Source organism: Agelaius phoeniceus, chromosome 13 (genome assembly GCF_051311805.1).
Source record: "Agelaius phoeniceus isolate bAgePho1 chromosome 13, bAgePho1.hap1, whole genome shotgun sequence".
Lineage (NCBI taxonomy): Eukaryota > Metazoa > Chordata > Aves > Passeriformes > Icteridae > Agelaius > Agelaius phoeniceus.
The window spans coordinates 364694-382970 of record NC_135277.1 but is presented as its reverse complement, the minus strand read 5'-3'; the positions used below and the strand labels follow the sequence as shown (position 1 = coordinate 382970).

At 63.1% G+C, this 18277-nt stretch overlaps 3 protein-coding genes across 7 annotated transcripts; 1 reads left to right on the top strand and 2 right to left on the bottom strand.

The window, feature by feature from the left end:
- Window positions 1–64: 64 nt before the first annotated feature.
- On the top strand, window positions 65–5632 carry PRC1 (protein regulator of cytokinesis 1). 4 transcript variants are annotated; one of them, XM_077185598.1, is made up of 14 exons: window positions 65–424; window positions 623–755; window positions 1042–1164; window positions 1488–1718; window positions 1790–1960; window positions 2154–2303; window positions 2531–2678; window positions 2763–2899; window positions 3132–3227; window positions 3345–3491; window positions 3827–3928; window positions 4054–4164; window positions 4716–4901; window positions 5419–5632. In XM_077185598.1, the coding sequence occupies exons 1-14, from the start codon at window positions 186–188 to the stop codon at window positions 5491–5493; spliced, it is 2049 nt and encodes a 682-aa protein (XP_077041713.1). In that variant the 5' UTR covers window positions 65–185; the 3' UTR covers window positions 5494–5632. The 4 variants fall into 4 exon arrangements, with proteins under 4 accessions (XP_077041713.1, XP_077041715.1, XP_054497790.1 ...); XM_077185600.1 differs by having other exon boundaries at window positions 3827–3937; window positions 4716–4824; XM_054641815.2 differs by having other exon boundaries at window positions 3827–3937.
- Window positions 5633–6737: 1105 nt separating this feature from the next.
- On the bottom strand, window positions 6738–11757 carry RCCD1 (RCC1 domain containing 1). The gene is made up of 7 exons (XM_054641847.2): window positions 11592–11757; window positions 10887–11241; window positions 8149–8270; window positions 7864–7968; window positions 7564–7716; window positions 7316–7345; window positions 6738–7119 (listed from the first exon to the last, which is right to left on the bottom strand). Exons 1-7 carry the CDS (start codon window positions 11746–11748, stop codon window positions 6977–6979), a joined length of 1065 nt encoding a protein of 354 aa, XP_054497822.2. The 5' UTR covers window positions 11749–11757; the 3' UTR covers window positions 6738–6976.
- A 75-nt stretch (window positions 11758–11832) lies between these two features.
- UNC45A (unc-45 myosin chaperone A) lies at window positions 11833–18153 on the bottom strand. Of its 2 annotated transcripts, XM_077185596.1 has the most exons (21): window positions 18045–18153; window positions 17552–17710; window positions 17148–17184; window positions 16883–17058; window positions 16694–16786; window positions 16305–16472; window positions 15942–16110; window positions 15534–15704; window positions 15259–15430; window positions 14970–15086; window positions 14786–14813; window positions 14546–14640; window positions 14299–14440; window positions 13994–14134; window positions 13710–13837; window positions 13474–13540; window positions 13203–13316; window positions 12997–13112; window positions 12789–12906; window positions 12552–12707; window positions 11833–12368 (listed from the first exon to the last, which is right to left on the bottom strand). In XM_077185596.1, exons 1-21 carry the CDS (start codon window positions 18054–18056, stop codon window positions 12108–12110), a joined length of 2640 nt encoding a protein of 879 aa, XP_077041711.1. In that variant the 5' UTR covers window positions 18057–18153; the 3' UTR covers window positions 11833–12107. The 2 variants fall into 2 exon arrangements, with proteins under 2 accessions (XP_077041711.1, XP_054497821.1); XM_054641846.2 differs by having other exon boundaries at window positions 14786–15086.
- Window positions 18154–18277: the final 124 nt, after the last annotated feature.

Genomic DNA, 18277 nt, shown 5'->3' with positions numbered 1-18277 from the left:
CCCGGCCTGCGCCTGTCTGTGTGCGAGCGCGACCCGCGGGGCAGCCTTGAGGCCGGGGCCGCTGCGGGCCGGGCGGGCCCGGTGGAAGCCGTGGCGCAGGGGACGCGCAGGGAGCGGCGGGGACTCGCGGGGCGCGGTGGGGACGCGCGGGCCCCGCCCGGGCGCGGTCACGGTGCGCTTTCCAAATGCGGCCGCGCGGGGGCGCCGTTACCCGCGCAGGACGCGGCGGCGGTCTCGCTCCGGATTGGCTGGCAGCGCCCAAGGCTCTGCACTCCCATTGGCTGCGGGCGGCTTGGGGCGGGACGGGGCGCGGCCTGGGTGGCGGTTGTGGGCGGGGCCGCGGCGGCGCGGCAGCCAGTCAGCGCGGCCGGGGCAGTTCGAATCGGCGGCGCGCGGCGATGGAGCGCGGAGCGGTGAGGAAAAGGTGCGGGACCGGAGCCGGGATAACGGGGATAACCGGGATAACAGGGGGACACTGGGGCCGGGAACCGGGACTCGGGGCTGGGGCGCGGCGGGGCGGAGGCGCTGCGGAGCGCGGTGTGAGGTGCCGGCGGGACGGGCGTGGCTCGGAGGCTCTCGGGCCCCGGCCCGGCTGTGCCGCTGACGGCCCCGCCGTGCCCAGCGAGGTGCTGGCGAACGAGGCCGTGTCCTGCCTGAACCGCGCCATGGCGGCGCTGCGGGACATCTGGGAAGAGATCGGCATTCCCGAGGAGCAGCGCCTGGAGCGCACGGATGTCGTCAGGAAGCACATCAAGGTGAGGGGCGCCGGTTCTTCTGTTGGGCCGCGCACCTGCTGCATGCAGCGGCAGCCCGCGACCCGAGCAGCTCGGAGTGAGCCCACCCAGTGCCGCTCTCTCGGGGCTCCAGCACGGGGCCGGGGCTGCCGGGAGCGCCGGGGGTCCCTGCCCGGCTGTTACCGCGCCTCTGCCCCCGCCCTGCGCAGCCCCGGGATCCCCCCACCAAGCTCGGGCTCAGCCGTGGGTCCCTCGCGGTGGTCCCGCTGCCCTGCCCGCTCTGCCTCTAACCACACCCGTGCTGCAGAGCCTCCTGGACATGATGGTGGCGGAGGAGGAAAGCCTGAAGGAGCGTCTGCTGAAGAGCATCGCCCTGTGCCGGAAGGAGCTGGACACCCTGTGCAGGGAGCTCCAGCTGGGCCCCTTTGAGGTGAGGCAGGGAATCCTGGGGTCTGCCTGGCCTCTGCCTGCGTGTCCCAAGAGGCGAGAGCTTAGAAGGCAAATATCTATTTAAAACTGCTTTTCTGGGTGCTTGGTAGAGCCGAGGGCTTTGTGGCTCCTCACAGGGCAGGCATTGGTAGGTGGCTGTGTGGTCCTCTCCAGCACCTTGTTTGGGGTGTTGCTGGTGTTCGTGCACCTTTCTGGGGAACATCTACTCACACCCAGGCCTGGTGGCCGCAGTCTTTGTATAAAAGAAGCATGAGCCAGGTGCTGGAGAAGTGTGGAACAGAGCTGATTTCTGGCCTCTTGCAGACGGAGGAAAGTACCATCCTGCAGATGGAGAAGAACCTGCGCACATGTGTGGAGGTGCTGCAGAAGCAGAAGCAGGACCGCAAGCAGGAGCTGAAGGCCCTGCAGGAGCAGGACCGGGCCCTGTGTGACATCCTGTGCACAGCCCTGTTCACCATCGACACTGGCAGCGTGCCCAGCCTGGACGACCTGGACCGCTACCGGCGCCACGTGGCCTCCCTCAACACCCTGAAGGTGAGCCTGGGGCTCAGGGGTCGCTGAGGCACCCACAGGGGGCCCCTGGTTCTGACACTGCCCCACCCCAGGAGCAAAGGCGGGAAGAATTTGTCAGCCACAAGCGTCAGATCATTCTGCTCATGGAGGAGCTGGACCACACCCCAGACACCAGCTTTGAGCAGGACGTGGTGTGTGAGGATGAGGAGGCGTTCTGCCTGTCCGAGGACAACATCATGGCCCTCCAGAACCTGCTGCAGCAGGTATGCAGTGCCCTGAGCCAGTGCTGGGGCTGCCATCACGATGTAAGAGCAGCCGCTGGGTTTTGGCAAGGCTGCTGTGTGTTAGAGCAGCCTTCCAGGGGCACTGAGGAGCTCTCGTGTGCCACGGTGAGGCTCTGTGGGTGCAGCAGAGCCAGAGGCTGTGCTGACCCCGCACTCCCCTCCCTGCGTGCAGCTGGAAGGGCGGCGGGCCCTGAACGAGGCGGTGTGCGCGGAGCTGCGCGCCCGGATCCTGGCGCTCTGGGAGCGGCTGCAGATCCCCCAGGAGCAGAGAGACTCCTCGGCCGTGCACCTGGCCGGCTCCAGAGCCCGAACCAGGAGAGCTGTAAGACCCTGCTGTGCTCACGGTGGCAGGGCTGGGGCAGCAGCCCCAGGGGCTCTCATGCTCCTGGCTGCTCAGTGAGGGGTGAGGGGAGCGGGGCAAATTCTGCCTTCGTGCAGGGAGGAGCTGGAGGCTGGTGTGGCAGCTGCCTCTTCTAGAGAGTGGCTCATGCAGAAGATGAACCCTGTTCTCCCCTCTCCTCCTTGACCTTGCTCTGTTCTGGGGGGCAGCTGCAGCAGGAGGTGGACCAACTGGAGGAGCTGAAGCTGCAGAACATGAAATCTGTCATCCACGCCATCCGGGCAGAGCTGGCTGACTACTGGGACAAATGCTTCTACAGCCAAGAGCAGAGGGAAAGGTTCAGCCCCTTCTATGATGGTGGGTGCTGGCTGGGTAGGCAGATCTGGGGAGGGATCCCAGGGCTTCCAGCAGCCCCCTGACCTGGCTCTTGTGCCCTGCCAGAGGATTACACAGAGACCCTGCTCGAGCTGCATGACGCTGAGGTGGGCAAGATGAAGATCTACTATGAAACACACAAAGATCTGTTCGAGGCTGTTCGGAAGTGGGAGGAGAACTGGAAGCTGTTCCTGGAGCTGGAGGTATTGTCCAGGCAGGAGCATGGGGAGCCGTGGGTCAGGGTGTACCTCTGCTCCCCTGGGACAGCGCTCTGGAAGGAGCAGGGAGTCATGGGGGGCCAGGGCAGGGATGAGGTGCTGTGTTTCAAGCACTGGGGGGTGTTTGTGCAGGGCTGGCTTCTCTGAGGCCTTCACCATGTGAGGCTGAGGGGAGTGGGTGGTGTGTCTGTCTCTCTTGACCACCCTGCTCTACCAGCGTAAAGCAAATGACCCCAGTCGCTTCACCAATCGAGGAGGAAACCTTTTGAAGGAGGAGAAGCAGCGAGCAAAGCTGCAGAAGACGCTGTCTAGGGTAAGTCCAGCCCTGGGGAAGGACCTGTGGTCCCACTGACCACAGAAAAAGAAATCCTTGGGTGTGGGGACATCTGCGTTCAGGGCAGCCCCTACACTGCCCTCGTGTCCTGATCAGCTGCAGGAGGAGCTGGAGAAGAAGGTCCAGACCTGGGAGGAGGAGTTCAAGGGAGCTTTCCTGGTGAAGGGGCAGCAGTTCATGGAGTATGTGTCAGAGCAGTGGCAGCAGTACTGGCTGGAGAAGGAGAAGGAGAAGCAGGAGCGGGTGAGTAGAGAGCTGAGCATGTTGGCTTCTGCCTGAGAATGCCAGCCTAGGGGTGTCCCCTGCTGGGCCCCAGCCACTGCCCTGGGCTCTGCCAGCTCATTCCCAGCTTGGAAGCAGCAGGCAGTGGGGCTGGTGCCCACTGTGTCACATCTGCATGGGCCAAGCCCTTTTGTGGCCCCAGCTGTGCCAGAGGTGACACTTGGCTCTGGCCACATGTGACTCTGTGCTGAAGTTCCTGCTGCGTGGCCGTGCCAGGCTGTCAGCAGGGAGCCTGGCGGTGTCACACTGTCAGCAGCCCCTGGTGCTCAGTGTGTGAGTGCAGGCGTGTCCCACAGCACCTGAAGAAGAGCCGGGAGATGGAGGCAGAGATGCTCTACGGCAGCGCCCCGCGCACGCCCATCAAGCGGCGCATGCTCAGCCCCCACACACCTGCCAAAGTAAGCAAGGTAAAATGTCCCTGCTGGGCTGGGCTGGGTGTGCCTGGAGCACAGCCTCGGGCTGGCCTCGGCCCCGTGGGGACGGGAAGGGAAGGTGTCCTGTGTGACGTGTGCTCTCTCCTCAGCTCCACGGCACCTCCAGCGCCAGCACCATGTCCAACACCACTGTTCGCTCAGCCTTTGGGGGAGCCATCTCCCACTCGCCCACCTCTCGGCTCCCACCCTCCGGGAAGAAGGTGGGGGCTCCCTGCCGGGGCTGGGCTGCAAGGGACAGGTCAGCTGAGGTGGTGCAGCTCTTCTGCTGTCACCCTGTGGTTCACCGCCTCCTCTGCTGAGGTCGTGGGGGACAGAAGCCCCTGTTTGTCTGCAGTCTGCTCTGTGGGGCTGTGGCCATCCTGCTGGGGTGTTTCTGGGACCTGAGGGAGGAGGAGGAGGGTGCCAGAAAATCTTATTCCAGCCTGTTTTTCTAGTACACCTCTTCCTTAGTTCTGAGCTTGAGGGACCTTCAAAACGTGTGGGCTGCCAGACAGGGCCTGAGCATCCTTGGGTAGTGAGTGGCATCCCTGCCTATGGCAGAGGGGCAGAACAAAATGGGCTTTAAAGTTCCTTTTCACCCACATCATTGAAGGATTCTGTGATTCTGTGCTGTATGTTTCAGGGGCCAGAACTAAACGCCAGAGTCTGGAGAGCTCTTGGAGCCTGACACTGCTCTGGCTCCTCAGAGTGGAGGGTGCTCTCCTGCCTGTGCTCCGTTCCTGCATCCCGTAACTGTCACCTCTCCCCACAGTTCAGCCGGGCCCGGACCCCCACCCGCCCGGCAGTGAAGCCCCCCCGACGCAGGCTGAGGGAGCAGAACAAGGAGAACGTGTCGCAGCTGGACGGAACCACCCTGAGCGGTGGGTGCACCCCCAGAGCCCCTGCCCAGCGTAACCACAGCGTTAGTTCTGTTGCCAGCACCTATTCTGAGTTTGCGGTAATTCACCTCTTCTAACCCCCCCGTCAGTGCACAGCACAGGACCTTTGCTCCCTCCTGTGTCCCCCCCCGTGTGTTCCCCTGTGTCTCCTCTGCTCCTGCCCCTGCCTGTGACTCCCCATGGAGAGCTTCTGGCAGAGCTGGTGGCAGAGGGCCCTGAGCAGCGCTGGGGACGGGCCCGTGCAGGGACAGCTCCAAGGCAGAGCCCCTGAGCATAGAGGGGCTGCTTTCCTCTCTCAGGATGGGGGACCCTGGGGGCCCTGGCCAGCTTCTGTCCTCCCATCAGGCTGGGCTGAGCCAGAGATTTACCATTGTGTGATACTAACAAAAGTTTTCTACTCTTTATACATTTCAGTAAAGAAAGGCATTAATGTTCATTGGCTACAAGTTACATAATACAATTTGTATTCCATCTTCCTTTGGCAGCCTGGCCTGCCTCTCTCTGTCCCCTCTGAGCTGTGATGCAGCAGCCCCCTCCCTTCCCTCATCCCTCTCGTTTCCCCGCTTGTTTCCACAGCGCCAACTCTCAAAGGCTTCCAGCTTTGAAAGCACCTCCCGTGTTCTCAACTCCACCACCAACAATGCCGCATGATGCAGCCCTGCTCCGGCAGCAATGCAGGGTCTGCAGCACCTCCCGCTCCTGGATAACGCTCCCCTCCGTTGCTGCTTTAGAAATGTGCTTTTATTTAAAAAAAATTTCTAGATGTTGTGAATAAAGTCCTTGTACAGCCCCAGCCTCCGAGCGCGTCTGGGGGTCCCTGCGCGGAGCGAAGGCGGTGATAGAAGGGGCGGGGCATGGCCTGGGGAGTCTCAGCCAATCAGGAACCGGGCTGCAGCTTTTTTCGGCCAAGTCCAGTCTGTGCCCTGATTGGCGAAAAAAACTGGAATTCCGCGCTCTGATTGGCTGAAAGAGCAGGGGCTTCAATCCATGCGGTGATTGGCCAAACAAGGAACGGTCCCTATCAGCTCCTGATTGGCTAAAAAAACCCTGAACTTTCAATCCTCATCCTGATTGGCTGAAAAAAAGCAATCCAATGCGAATCCTGATTGGCTGAAAAAGCTAGCGCTGCTGTGTCCTGATTGGCCGAACAGGCTGAAGCACCGATTCGCTCCGCGGCGGGAGCGGCTGCGAAGCCTCGGACCCGAGCCTGCCCTGCCGAGCCAGAGCCGCAGCCTCAGTCCGGACCGTGCCGAGTCAGAGCCTCAGGCTCAGTCCCTAACCAAAAGAGATTTTTTTGCTGAGCAAAAAGCTGCAGTCCCGCTCCCCCAAACCACCCTCAGCCCTTCTCAGCTGCTTGCTCTCCCCACCTGCCCCTCTGACCTGCCCACCGGGACTGTGGAGACAAACACAGGATGAAAGCTGGAAAACTTGTGATATGAGACAACAGTTCAGTGAGGGAAGCAAAGGCCACACAGAACAAAGCAAAGCCAATTCATTCCCTCCGATTGGTGTTCAGCCTCCCCAGGACAGTGGGGCGCCATCATGGTAATGGTAACTTGGACAAAACCACTACTGCTCTGAGCATCCCCCCATTCCTTCTTCTCCTCCCCTTTCCACACTGGCATGATGCCACACGGTCTGGGACACCCCCAGGGTCAGCTGGGGGTCCCCTGGTCCAGCTGTGTGTCCCAGCCCTCCACGAGTTCCTCTGCACCCCCCAAGAGGAGCAGAATCGGCCTCAGCTCTGTGCCAGCGCTGCTCTCTCTGCCACACCCCAGGACGAGCACCATGCTCACACAAACCCAGGCAGAGCCCCCTGCAGTCCCCGCCCCAGGACAGCTTCACTGGAGCCCGATATGCTGGAACATGGCTCACACAGACCAACACTACAGCCCTTACAGAAAAGTGAATTTAATGAACACATCCAGGCCTCCCCAGGGTGTCCCTGGAGCTGATGCAGCTGCCACTCCACTCCCAGCGTGTCAATCAGGTCACTGTGGCCTGAACTCAGCCCCATCCTGTGCCACAGGAGGGTTGCCTGCCCTGCCCTGAGCACAGAGCCGTCCTGGAGCTGGTCCTGCAGAGCAGAGCCTGCCCTCACCCCTATCTGCAGCACCCACAGCTCCTGGGGCCCTCAATGCTCCCGCACACGCACATAGGTGGTCCAGGGCCCACACACCACCTCCTCCACCCGCAGCCCCTCGGCCACCAGGTGCTCCACGCGGCGTGCCTGGTCAGAGCTGATGTTGTTCCCGTGTCCCAGCTGCCCGTATTTACCTGCAGAAACAGTCATGACACAACGTGGCCCTGGGGCCTCACAGGGCAATTGCTCCTGGTGTTTGTGGGGAGGGAAGGAACACAACACAGTGTAGACAGAACTCGTAGAGCGACAGAAGAGCCAAGGGCGAGAGAACAGGAACCAGAAGCTGCTCCTGGGGAGGCTGTACACTCCCAAAGCAGAGGTGCCACTTACCCCAGCCCCAGGTGTAGAGCTCCCCACCTCCTGCAACAGGGACAGCACCATCAGGCAGCACCCAGTGAGCTCTGTCCCCCACAGTGCTCCCCTGCCCCCAGAGGCACTGCCCCAAGGGTCCCAGTGAGCTCCGGCACCCCTCAGAGCCCCTGCCCCCAGAGGCACTGCCCCGAGGGTCCCAGTGAGCCTGGCACCCCTCAGAGCCCCTGCCCCCAGAGGCACTGCCCCCTGCCCTGCTGGACACTCACGTGTGACCACAGCTGTGTGTCGGGAGCCACAGCTGACCGTGCTGACCTCCAGGTCCTGTGGCAGATCCAGCAGTGCCGGGAACGCCTGGATGGAGATGAATGCAGCATCCTGGGCAGCCAGCTGCTCCTGGCAGGGCATCAGCTTGGTGCTCCCTGCACAAGAGGTGACAGCAGCATTGCTCACAGGCTGAAGCACGCTGGCCCTGCACCAAGCTGCAAGGGCTATGCAGGAACCTGGTTCAGCCTGCCCTCAGCCTGGCCACATGGCACAGGGCACTGAATCAATGCCCCTACACCCACCTGCGCTTTTGTCCTCATCCCGCACTCGCTCCTCTGCCAGCCCTTTGGAGGGCAGGGCCAGCTGCCCCGATTCATTCCAGCCCCACATATACAGGTCTCCTGCCTCTGTGGTGAGGGAAAAAGGCATCAGGCAGAGCTTAGCCTGGGCCGCACCCGCTGGCAGCACTGGGTGCTCCGGGGACACCAAGAGCCCACATTCCCCAGGCAGGTCCCCCCAGGCCATGTGCCAGCAGCAGCGTGCCCAGCTGTCCCGCCCAGCCCAGCCCAGCCCGGCGCAGCGCTCACCGCTGACGCTGGCTGAATGCCACCCGCCGGCCGCCACCACCCGCATGGGCACCCCTGCCAGCGCCTCCACCAGCCGCGGCTGCAGCTCCGCCTCCAGCTGCCCGTGGCCCAGCTGCCCGTGCCTGCAGGGACACAGACAGACAGACAGACACACACGCAGCCCACCGCCTACAGCTCCTGCCCACAGACCCCACCAAGCCCTTCCTGCTGCCACCAACCCAGCTCCAGGCTGGTGGAGCCCGAGCAGCTGAGGGAACAGCCACAGCTGTGCAGAATTAACCCCAGGAAAAGCCAAGCGCCAGGGGGAGAGTGATGCCCAGCACCAGAACACCAGCTACTGCCAGGGGTGGGTGGGCAGCAGTGGGACACAGCACCAGGGGCTTTAATTGCTTCAGTTGACAGAGATGGGGCAGAAGCAGGAGGGGCTGGCAGGAGCTCTAGGGGTGAGAGGAGCAGCTCAGCTGCAGAGTGGTGCCTGTTTGGTCTGGGGAGCTTCAGTGTGACAGCTCAGGATGCCAACAGCTGTGCTGATGCACAGCACTGGAAAGTCTGTTCACATTCCATATGGAATCTGCAGAGGACTGAGAGAGAGACGCTGAGAGCTGAGGGGCAGGGAAGGGCCTGCTGCAGCAGGAAAGTGGCACTGGGCACTCCGTCACGAGAGGGTAATGGTGACCACAGCCAGCAGTAGGAGAGGAGCTACAAAGGGGTGAGCTATCACACAGCACAGCTGTCACACTGCAGGACACACTGGCACCAGCAGGCGTGAGAGGATTCTCAGATGTGCTGAATAACCAAGCTACAAAAAAGTTAATCCTCAAGTACACATCCCCACATGTAGAAACCTTTCCTCTGAAGGGAAGGCAAGAAGGACCAAATAATGCAGTGCTGGCAAAGCAAGAAGTGCTGATGTAAACTGAGTGTTGTGTCTGCCACCAGCTAGCCCAGAGCCAGAGAGCGAGGAGCAGGGACTGGGGAGGGAAACGCTCCTGAGCGATGAGAACAGGGAGGGCACTGGGCCAGGGCGTGCAGCTCTGTGACAGATGAGCAGTGCTGCGTTTGTCTTCCTTAAGCAGCAAAGAGGAACAGAGCAACCCTTCCACTCTACAGCTGAGAACAAGAAGCTCCTGTGGCCAAGCCTCATCAGGCACCAGCAGAACTCAGGGATCCAGGGCACCTGTGGCTGGGCTCCCCAGCACCTGACTGGGGCAGCAAATACACAGACAACCCCCTAATGAACAACTGTCACAGAGTGACTTTATGATGCTTCCACCCCCAGCCATCTGTTCTCTTTATGCTGGATATTAAGTTCTGCGCTTTTAAGACTGGTTCTGAGAGCAAAAGGGAGAAAAAAGAAACACAGAGTTTGTTTTCAAAAACTGCACTCACTCCCCCACATCCTTCTCCTAGACTGTGTTGTCTGCAGCACAAACAGACAGAAGGAGAAAGCACTCCTTTGCTTTTTAGTTATTTTTTTAGCTAGCTGAGGCAGTGAAGTTCTCTAGACTATGAGTTTTCTTTTTCTTAGAACTGCTCAAACCTACCCTAAACTGAAAACCCAAAAGAACACCAAGAGCTCACACCTATAACCCCCCAAAGCCTAGGATGCTGCATTCCAGAGCCAGAAAATCTAATAAAAGACTAAGCAAGCCAATCTACACCTCACAAAAAAACTTTATAAAGTTGCCATCTCTTCAGAACAGCAATTTTTTTTTTTGTTTAATATTATTCTTTTTTATACTTGTAGACTCTTTGCTTATTAAATAAACAGGTTTTTTCCACTTTTCCCCAAAGAAATCTTTCCCCAAACCAATTTAAGGGAGGGGTCACTTGAATTTACTTTCTAAAAGAACCCCACTCAGAAATTTCCTCCCAAAATTTACCCAAAAGTAAAACAAATGCAAGAACACCTTTGTGAGAATAAACTTAGCAGTGCCACCAGGTGTTAAATGCACCTGAGTTCAGCTGCTGGCAGGTGACAGAGGGCCATGGGGCTGGAGGGTTTTCCCAAGGGCTTCACTCCCCTCCACGGGCTGTACCAGAGGGACCTGGCACTGAGCTGTCACAGACTGATGGAATCAATCTCCAGTTCAGAAACACAAGAGCTTTGCTGCCAGCTAGTGTTGTGTGGCAAATTAAAGAGGAGCAGGGACAGAGCAGGGACCTTGATGGTCATACAGAGACCCAAGCGTCCTTGGAGACTGCCCTGAGGGAGCCAAAATTCAGAGCAGAGACCAGAGTCAGTAGCCAGAGACCAGCGCTTAGAGAGGAGAGAGGGCTGCCCATGGGGCCAGCAAGGGTGGACTCGGGGGGAACAGGGGCATGGCGAGGCCAGCGCCCCCCAAGAGAAGCCATGATTTGGGATGCCTGTGCCTGGGGACCTGGCTATGGTGAGGGACAGATCCCATCAGCAGGTGGGTGAGCACTGGACACCTGCAGCTGTACCCAATACTTCTCTCAGCTGTAAGGTAACATTCCCAAGTCCACCCCCAGAGGAAAGTCAGGAGGCATAAGCTGGCCCCAGGCAGTGTGTGCAGGCTAATGGGTGCCCAGCCTCTGAGGTGACCCCCATTCTGACACCCTCTCACCTGCACTCCCCCCATATCCCCTACATCCCTTCTGCATCCCCCATCACCGTTCTCTGTGCCTCCCACCAGCACCGTGCTTGCCCGGAGCCCCTGCAGGCCCACCCGCCGCCGTCCCTCTCCGGCCCCCTGTGCCCGCACAGCCCCGCTCACCTGCCGCCGCCCCAGGAGAACACCTCCCCGGCGGCGCCCAGCGCTAGGGCGTGCTCCGTGCCCAGCACCAGCCGCCGGGCCCGCACGCCGGCCGGCAGCGCGGTGAAGAAGGGCGGCCGCGGCGTGGCGAAGCCGCCGGGCAGGAGCGGCAGCGGCCGGCTCCAGGGGGGCTCCGGGGGCAGCGGCCGGCTCCAGGCGGGCTCGCCCTGCAGCGCTGCCCCCAGCGCCGCCTCCCGCCGCCAGGCGCCGGCCGCCGCCGCGCCCCGCAGCACCAGGTGCGTCTCGGACGGCAGCGCCTCGGCCCAGCCCGGCAGCCGCCGCCGCAGCCCCGCGCTCCGCACCTCCAGCCCCGCGCCTGCCGCGGCGGCATCTCAGCGACCGGCCCTGGGCACAGCCCGGGGGACGGGACGGGGACAGCCCGGGGGTCTGGGGGGACGGGACGGGAACGTCACCGGGGGACGGGCGGGGAGCATTCCGGGGGAACGGGCGCGGTGGGAGCGCTGGGGGGGTCCCACCCCGGGGGCAGCGGCGTCAGGGGACGGGGCGGACAGGACGAACCGAGGCGACCGGCGCGGCAGCGCACGGTGGGAAAGGGACCCGCCACCCCGGGGAGCGGCAAGGGGGAGCGGGCACGGGCCGGCCAAGGGCCGCGCTGCCCCGCGGGAGGGACGGGACCGGGGCTGCGGGCGGGCCGGGGGCGCTCACCGGTCTCCACGACCACGTAGCTCCAGGCGGGCCACACGCGGGAGATGCCCTCGGGGCCCGCCTCCAGCCGCCACGGGCCCGGGCCCGGGCCCGGCTCCCCGGCCGCCTCCTCGGGGCTGAACCCGAACACGAGCCACAGGCAGGCGGGCGCCGCCATGGCCGGGGCGGAACCGGGAGAGGAGGGACCGGACGTGACGGCGAGGGGCGGGTAGACAGACGGACAGACGAACGGAGGCCGGGCCGTGGTCCAAGAGTAAGCTTTAGTGTTCCCGGGTGGGCCTGGCTCCGCCGCGCCGGGCCCGCCCCGGGTCAGCCCTCCCGGCTAAGGCAGACGGTGGCAAAGGCAGCGGCAAGCCCTGTGCTCCCCCTCGCCCCGGGGCACCGCCGGGGACAGCGTGGCCCCCGCCCCGGGCAGTGCTGAGCCAGCTCCGCGTGCAGCCGGAGCCCAGGGCCGCCCTGGGACAGCGTGTGAGCACCGGCCTGGGCAGCGTGTGCAGCGTGCGGGACCCACGGGCCTCAGGCGAGGCCGGGGTTGGGCTTGATGAGCCCGTAAGCCACTGCGTGTGCCAGGCTCTCCTGGGCCGCCTGCGCCACCCGCGGCTTGTCCTTGTCCTTGGCAAGCACAGAGAGGATCTCCAGCATCTCGCTGGCAATGAGCTGCTCGGCCACCTCCCGAGCAGCTGCCATCATGTTCATCACCACCACGGCGCCACGGTGCTGCAGCTCCGCACTGGGGCTCAGCAGCAGGGCCTGCAGGATCTCCAGCCAGTGCACCGTCTGCAGGGGAGTGGGGCCAACATCATCACGGACCCCAAGAGAAGGGTTCCAGCTCCCCCCTACAGCCCCATCTCAGAGTCGGGCCCAAGTCACAACAGGTTGCCCTGTCTTCTGGGGCCAGAGCTCCAGGCCGCCGTGGGGAGGGAATATGGGACACAGGGTGCAGTGTTAGGGTGCACTCACCACCTGGGGAATCCGCTTGCAAATGGGGGGATGCAGGGTAGTCAGCATGGCCAGGGTCCCCGAGGCTGCCCGCCGCAGCTTCTCATCCTCCTCCCCACTGTACAGGACCATCAGCTTCAGCCGGTCGCTGCCCTCAGCCAGGAACATCTCCTGCACCTGCACAGGGGAAAGAGCAGGGATCAGGGGGTGTGGTGCTCCAGCAGCCCAGCACAGACACCAGCCCATCCCGGCCTTCACCTCCTTGCTCATCGCCATGTTGCACATGCACTCAGTTGCGGCTAGCCGGATCAGCTCGTGCTCCTCAAACATGTAGCCCTCGATCATGGGCACAGCCCGCTCTTTCAGGATCTTCTGCCTGGGAGGCAAGCGGGCAGTGAGCGCTCCCTGCCCAGGGCAGCCTGCCAGGCCCGAGGGCACAGCCAGCCGCCCTCTCCCCCATCCCTACCGCAGCCTCTCGCTGATGCCAGCCAGGTTGGTCAAGGCCATCAGCCCCTCAAAGTTCTCCAGGCCCGTGCGCTGCAGGTGCAGGAGGCTGACCAGGGGCCGCACCACCTCATAAATCTGGGGAAACAGAACACATGGCACTGAGTCAATGCCCACTGCTGCTCCCAGCTGAGCCCCTGCCTGGCAGCTCCCAGCTCCAGCACTCACCCGCTCCCCAGGGAACGCCATCTCCGGGTTCGACGTGATGGTGATCTTTGCTAGGGCCTGCGCTGCCTTGGTCTGCCCCACCTCAGTGCCCTCCAGGGACAGTGGGATCAGAGCCTGAGGGCAGAAACAGCAGCTTGTCCTGTAGCCAAGGCCACAGCACCAGGGCAGTCACAGCTTTCCCCAGCCTCATGGCCAAGAAGCCAGGGCAGCCCTGCGAAACCACAGAGCCCCAGAACAGTGCAGGGCAGCACAGCAGGGTCCAGGGTCTCACCTTGCCTCCTCCCTGAGCAACCACACCACCCCGGTCTTCTGCCTCCTCCACCAGTGCCAGGAACACTCTAGGGACCAAGTGGGACTAGTTGCAGCACTTGGATCGTCACAGTGGGCCCAGGCTGCACCAGACTCCCGGACATCCTCCCTGCTGTCCAGGAGCTGGCCTTCAGCACAGGCACACAAGTTCACCAACAGGATGCTGGCAGGCTGGGAACCCAGCTCCCTCTGTCCCACCTGGAGATGAGCTCCCGGCAGGAGCTGGTGAGCGCCGGGTTCTCGCTCTTCACCATGCAGGCCAGGGCCGACACCACGCCGGCCGTCAGCAGCTTCCGCACGCGCCGCTTCACAAACTCGGGCTTGTCCTGTGCCACAGGCAGGGCACGCTGGGCTCAGGAGCACCAGCACCTGCGCAGGTGCCCGACCCCACCCTGCGGGCCTCAAGGACACCGTGTCCACACTGGGACCCCAGGCTGTCCCACCACCCACTCTCCTCCTAAGCACAGCCGTGCCCTGCTCACCTTGGGGTGCTGCTCCGGGATGTGCTGCTTGGCATACTTGGCCAGCTCCAGCATCTGCGGGTCCGGCTCCTCGTGGTCATAGCTGTTGGTACAGTTCACCAGCGTGGAGGCAACAGCATAGAGCACACTCCTGTCCTCTGACTGTGGCGACAGTGGGCACCTGTCACACTCACAGCAGGGAGGAGCAGCCAGGACTGGAGCCACCCAGCTTCTCCCACACAACCCCCCCCGAGCATGAGCCCCACACCTGCTCCAGCACATTTCCCTGGTGCCAGGGTGCCCATCCCACAGTTCTTGGTATGCACCTTGGCCAGCTGGAACATGGCCTGCATTGCTGCCTTGTCCTCCACAAACTCCTCCTTGACATCTGCATCGAAGGTGAGGTAGGCCAGGCCCTCCACAGCCCAGCGCCGCGTGCCCGCATCGATGGCCTCGTTGCAGAGCCACCTGGAGAGTGCTCCCTGAGCCTGGCTGTGGGGCTGTCCACAGCCCAGCTGCAGGGAGCCCAGCTGGGGGGCGCCTTGCCCACCCCCCACACCCAGCCCCGCTCACTTGCGGCACTGCTTGGCCAGCTTCATGGTGGATCCCTCGGCAAACTGCTTCATGCTGAAGTCCGTCCCTCCGGCAGATCCCAGCTTGCAGAGCCCCTGGAACAGAGTGTGGGAGCAGGAATGGATGTAGGCAACCTGATGTGAGTCCTGGACCCACAGCAGCGGGGAGCAGCGCTGTGACTGGCAGTCCCACAGCCACAGCCCACCCAGGGCAATGTCACACCCTGTGCCAGCTGCTCACCACAAGGGCACGGATGCGGATGCTGTCCCTCTCGCTGTGCTTGTAGATCTCCTTGAGCAGGTTGACGCCGTTGGCCGTGATGAAGGAGGCGCGCTTGGCCTTGTCGGCCGCGTGGATCAGCGCCTCCACGGCCACCAGCTGGTGTGCCTCGCAGACAGAGGCGCAGAGGGACAGCACGCTGTCCATGATGCCCTCCAGCTCCAGCACCCTGTTCCCTGCATCTGAGGGACCCTGCAGCAGGCACGACACTGTCTGAATGGCCCGCAGCTTTCCCGGCAGCTCGTGCCCCTCGAACCAGCTCCTTCAGGGAAAGACCACCAGAAAGGGTCAGCATGATCCACCTGCTTCTCCCTGCCCCACCTGCTGAAACTCCCCCACAGCAGGTCCCCAGTCAGCTTTAGCACTGAGGGTGACAGGTGCTGCCAGGCTGCAGGTGACAAAAGCCCCGTCACTCCTGGGACACCCTGGCTCACCTCACATAGTCCTCACACAGACGGTGGAAGTTTTCCCTCTCGGCATCACACTTCAGGTCCTCATACAGTTTGCTCAGCAGAACAGAGGTGCTCATCCGGCTGTTCTCTGTCACGGGCAGGCTGCCCGAGCTGCCGCACACTGTGCTGCCCACCTCCAGGATTTTCTTCAGGCCTGGAAAAGGTCAGACAGCCCAGTGAGGGGTACAGAGGCATGTGCAGACCAGGGGCAGAGGAGCACGATGCCCCAGCAGGACACTGCTAGCCATTCCACTAACCCTGATCAATCACCCAGAGGCTCAGGCTGTTGTTGGTCTCCTTTGGTGACTTCCTGGGCACCACCTTGATGAGCAGGTTGAGGGCATTGTCACGGCCATGTGCTGAGGCCCCTTCCAGCACTAGCAGCTCCAGGAGGTGCTTGATCAGCAATTTCAGGTCCTTGGAGGAATCTTTCAAAAAACACAGTGCCCAGCAGTCAGCACCCTGGGCATGGCCTCACACCTACCATGGTACAGTTGGCAGAGATGCTGCCATGACCAGGCTTCTGCCTCCTGTTAACCCTGGATCAGAGCCTGGATTTGCTGCAGGGAGTAGTGACAGGGCAGCAGCAAATAGCCCCACGGCACCTCTTGCACCTACCTGGGGCTCTCCCCATACAAGAGCCAGCCGGGGCAGCCCACACTCACCCAGCACCACTGCATCCTCCTTCCCACGGAAGTCTTTCTGCAGCCCCTCCTTCAGGGAGTCGAACATCACGTGCAGCAGGTTACAGGCAGCCAGGGACACCTGCTCGTGCTCCACACCCAGCACCGCCGCGAGACGGGGAGCCCCCAGTTCCGCCAGGATGGCCGTGGTCTGCAGGTACAAGCACACCTGTCCTCCGGAGCCCTTGGGGAAGCCTTGCCGCTCCCCAGCCCCTTATCAGGATGGTTTCCTCTCACAGGTTCAGGCCTGGCAGGTAACAGCTTGGAGCTCCCCTGCGTGACCCTCTGCAGCCTCCCCAGCACGGCTTTCCCCTGGGCCCAGCCCTGGGACGTGGTGGCACCTACACGAGAGCGGTGGCCAGAGCACAGCCCCACCAGCGTGCGCAGGGCTGCCAGCATCAGGTCAGCCTTGGCCGTGTCCAGCAGCTGCATCAGCAGCCGCACACCGTCACTCTGGAAGATCTTCTCTGCTCCAGCCTCTTCTCGTGCCAGCACGATCAGGTTCTGTGCAGCCTGGGGAAGGAGAGTTCAGTCTGGGTCACAGTAGCACACTGCACAAAGAACTGCTAGCAGCTGCAGGCACCCACCCTCCGCCCCTGTCTTGGGGAGCATTCTGTGGGCAGCAAGCCCAGCCTGCCCAGGCAGCACCACTCAGCCACCGCTGGCCAGGAGCAACAATCCTCCCCTCCCCTCCTCCCAGCCACAGCACCGTGCCCCTCTCCCTGAGCTCAGACTTTCTGCTTCTTGTCCGCATCCTTTTCTTCGAGATCCAGCAAGATCTGGAACATCTGCTCTACTTTTGAGTCCGTGCAGGACAGGGCCTTCATCTGCAACAGAGCAGAAAGAGCGGCTCAGTCCTCCCTGCCTTCTCCCACCAGGCACACCCCCAGTGGGCCGGCAGCCCCCAGTGCCCCAGTGCTGACCTTCTCGTGCATGCTGCTGCCCAGGGCACGCAGGGCCTCCTGGAAGGCCTTGTTGCGGGGCTCCAGGCTGAGGCAGCGCTGCAGGTCGCTGACGGCCTGGTCCATGCGGCCCAGCTGCTGCAGCGCCTGGCTGCGGCGGAACAGCGCCTTCACGTCCCGCCCGTCCACGGCAATGGCTGTGCACAGCGGTCACTCACCGGGCCCACCGCCTGCCCACCGCCCCACGGGCGGCTCACAGGCTGCTCCCCAGCCCCACCGACTGTACCTTTGGTGGCATCAGCCTCTGCCTTGGTGTAATCCTCCTGTGCAGAGACAGGACAGAAAAATGCCTGAGCGCTGCTGGCACAAGCCCCACGCAGCCTACACCTCTAACTTTGGGGACTGGGGACAGGATGGGAACAGCATCACTGGAGACAGTGAGCCAGCACAGTGGGACACCCTGTCTTTCCCAGAATACAACCCTCAGAGGGTGTCCAGGGAGCCCTATGGCCTCCAGTGCTTTTCAGGCACTTCTGGTCTACTCAAGCCCCTAACGTTCCTCGTGTCCACCTCCTGCCCCAGACAAAGATTCCCTGCCAGAGATCAGAGAGACTATGACTGCTTGGGAACAGCCCCAGCCAGCCGGGCAGGTTCGAGCAGGCCGCAGGGACGCACCCGCCCAGCACTCACCAGCTTCAGGTAACACGCGGCCCGGTTGCGGTGCAGCACGGCGCGCTCCGACGGGGCCTCGCTCAGGCTCAGAGCCTCCGTGTAGGCAGCGAGGGCGGCTGCGTGATCCCCCGCCTGGAACAGCGCGTTACCCCGCGCCCGAAGCTGCTCCGCCGTCACCTGCCGAGGGCACCGGCTTGGGACACAGCCCTGGGCCCCGCACGGACCCAGGACAGGGACCCCCGGAGCAGGGAGCCCCGGGACAGGGAGCCCCGGGACAGGGAGCCCCGGGACAGGGATCCAGGAACCCCCGGGAGAGGGATCCAGGGATCCCCGGGACAGGGACGCCCGGGACAGGGAGCCCAGGTACAGGGATCCAGGAAGCCCCGGGAGAGGGATCCAGAGATGCCCGGGACAGGGACCCCCGGGAAAAGGGTCCGCAGGACAGAGACCCCCGGGACAGGCACCCCCCGGGACAGTGACCCCCGGCCGGGTCCCGCCCGGCTCCGCTCACCGGCTCCTCCATCGCGCCGCACCCGTGACGTCACCGCGGATCGCCTGGGGAACCCTGACGCCACCGCCCTTGTCACGTGACGGGGGCGCGCCCGGAATGGGCGGGGTCGAGGCTGCAGCGCCGCCTCGCGGCCCGGCGGTGCCAGCACCGACCGGCGGTGTGTCCCTAGCACCGACCCCGTGTGTGTCCCCGCGTCCCCGCCGCAGCCCGGAGAGCGAGTGTCCCCCGTACTG

Bases quoted from the DNA above. Each gene is read 5' to 3' on its own strand.
- PRC1 (XM_054641815.2), top strand. From the start codon at position 186: ATGCGGCCGCGCGGGGGCGCCGTTACCCGCGCAGGACGCGGCGGCGGT. The intron at 756-1,041 runs GTGAGGGGCGCC...CCCGTGCTGCAG, and splicing joins TCGTCAGGAAGCACATCAAG to AGCCTCCTGGACATGATGGT. The intron at 2,900-3,131 runs GTATTGTCCAGG...CTGCTCTACCAG, and splicing joins AGCTGTTCCTGGAGCTGGAG to CGTAAAGCAAATGACCCCAG.
- RCCD1 (XM_054641847.2), bottom strand. From the start codon at position 11,748: ATGGCGGCGCCCGCCTGCCTGTGGCTCGTGTTCGGGTTCAGCCCCGAG. The intron at 11,242-11,591 runs GTGAGCGCCCCC...CCGCCGCGGCAG, and splicing joins CTACGTGGTCGTGGAGACCG to GCGCGGGGCTGGAGGTGCGG. The intron at 7,346-7,563 runs GTGAGTGTCCAG...TCCCTGTTGCAG, and splicing joins ACACACAGCTGTGGTCACAC to GAGGTGGGGAGCTCTACACC.
- UNC45A (XM_054641846.2), bottom strand. The intron at 15,705-15,941 runs GTGAGTGTGGGC...GTTTTTTGAAAG, and splicing joins GGAGGATGCAGTGGTGCTGG to ATTCCTCCAAGGACCTGAAA. The intron at 15,431-15,533 runs GTTAGTGGAATG...GACCTTTTCCAG, and splicing joins CCTCTGGGTGATTGATCAGG to GCCTGAAGAAAATCCTGGAG.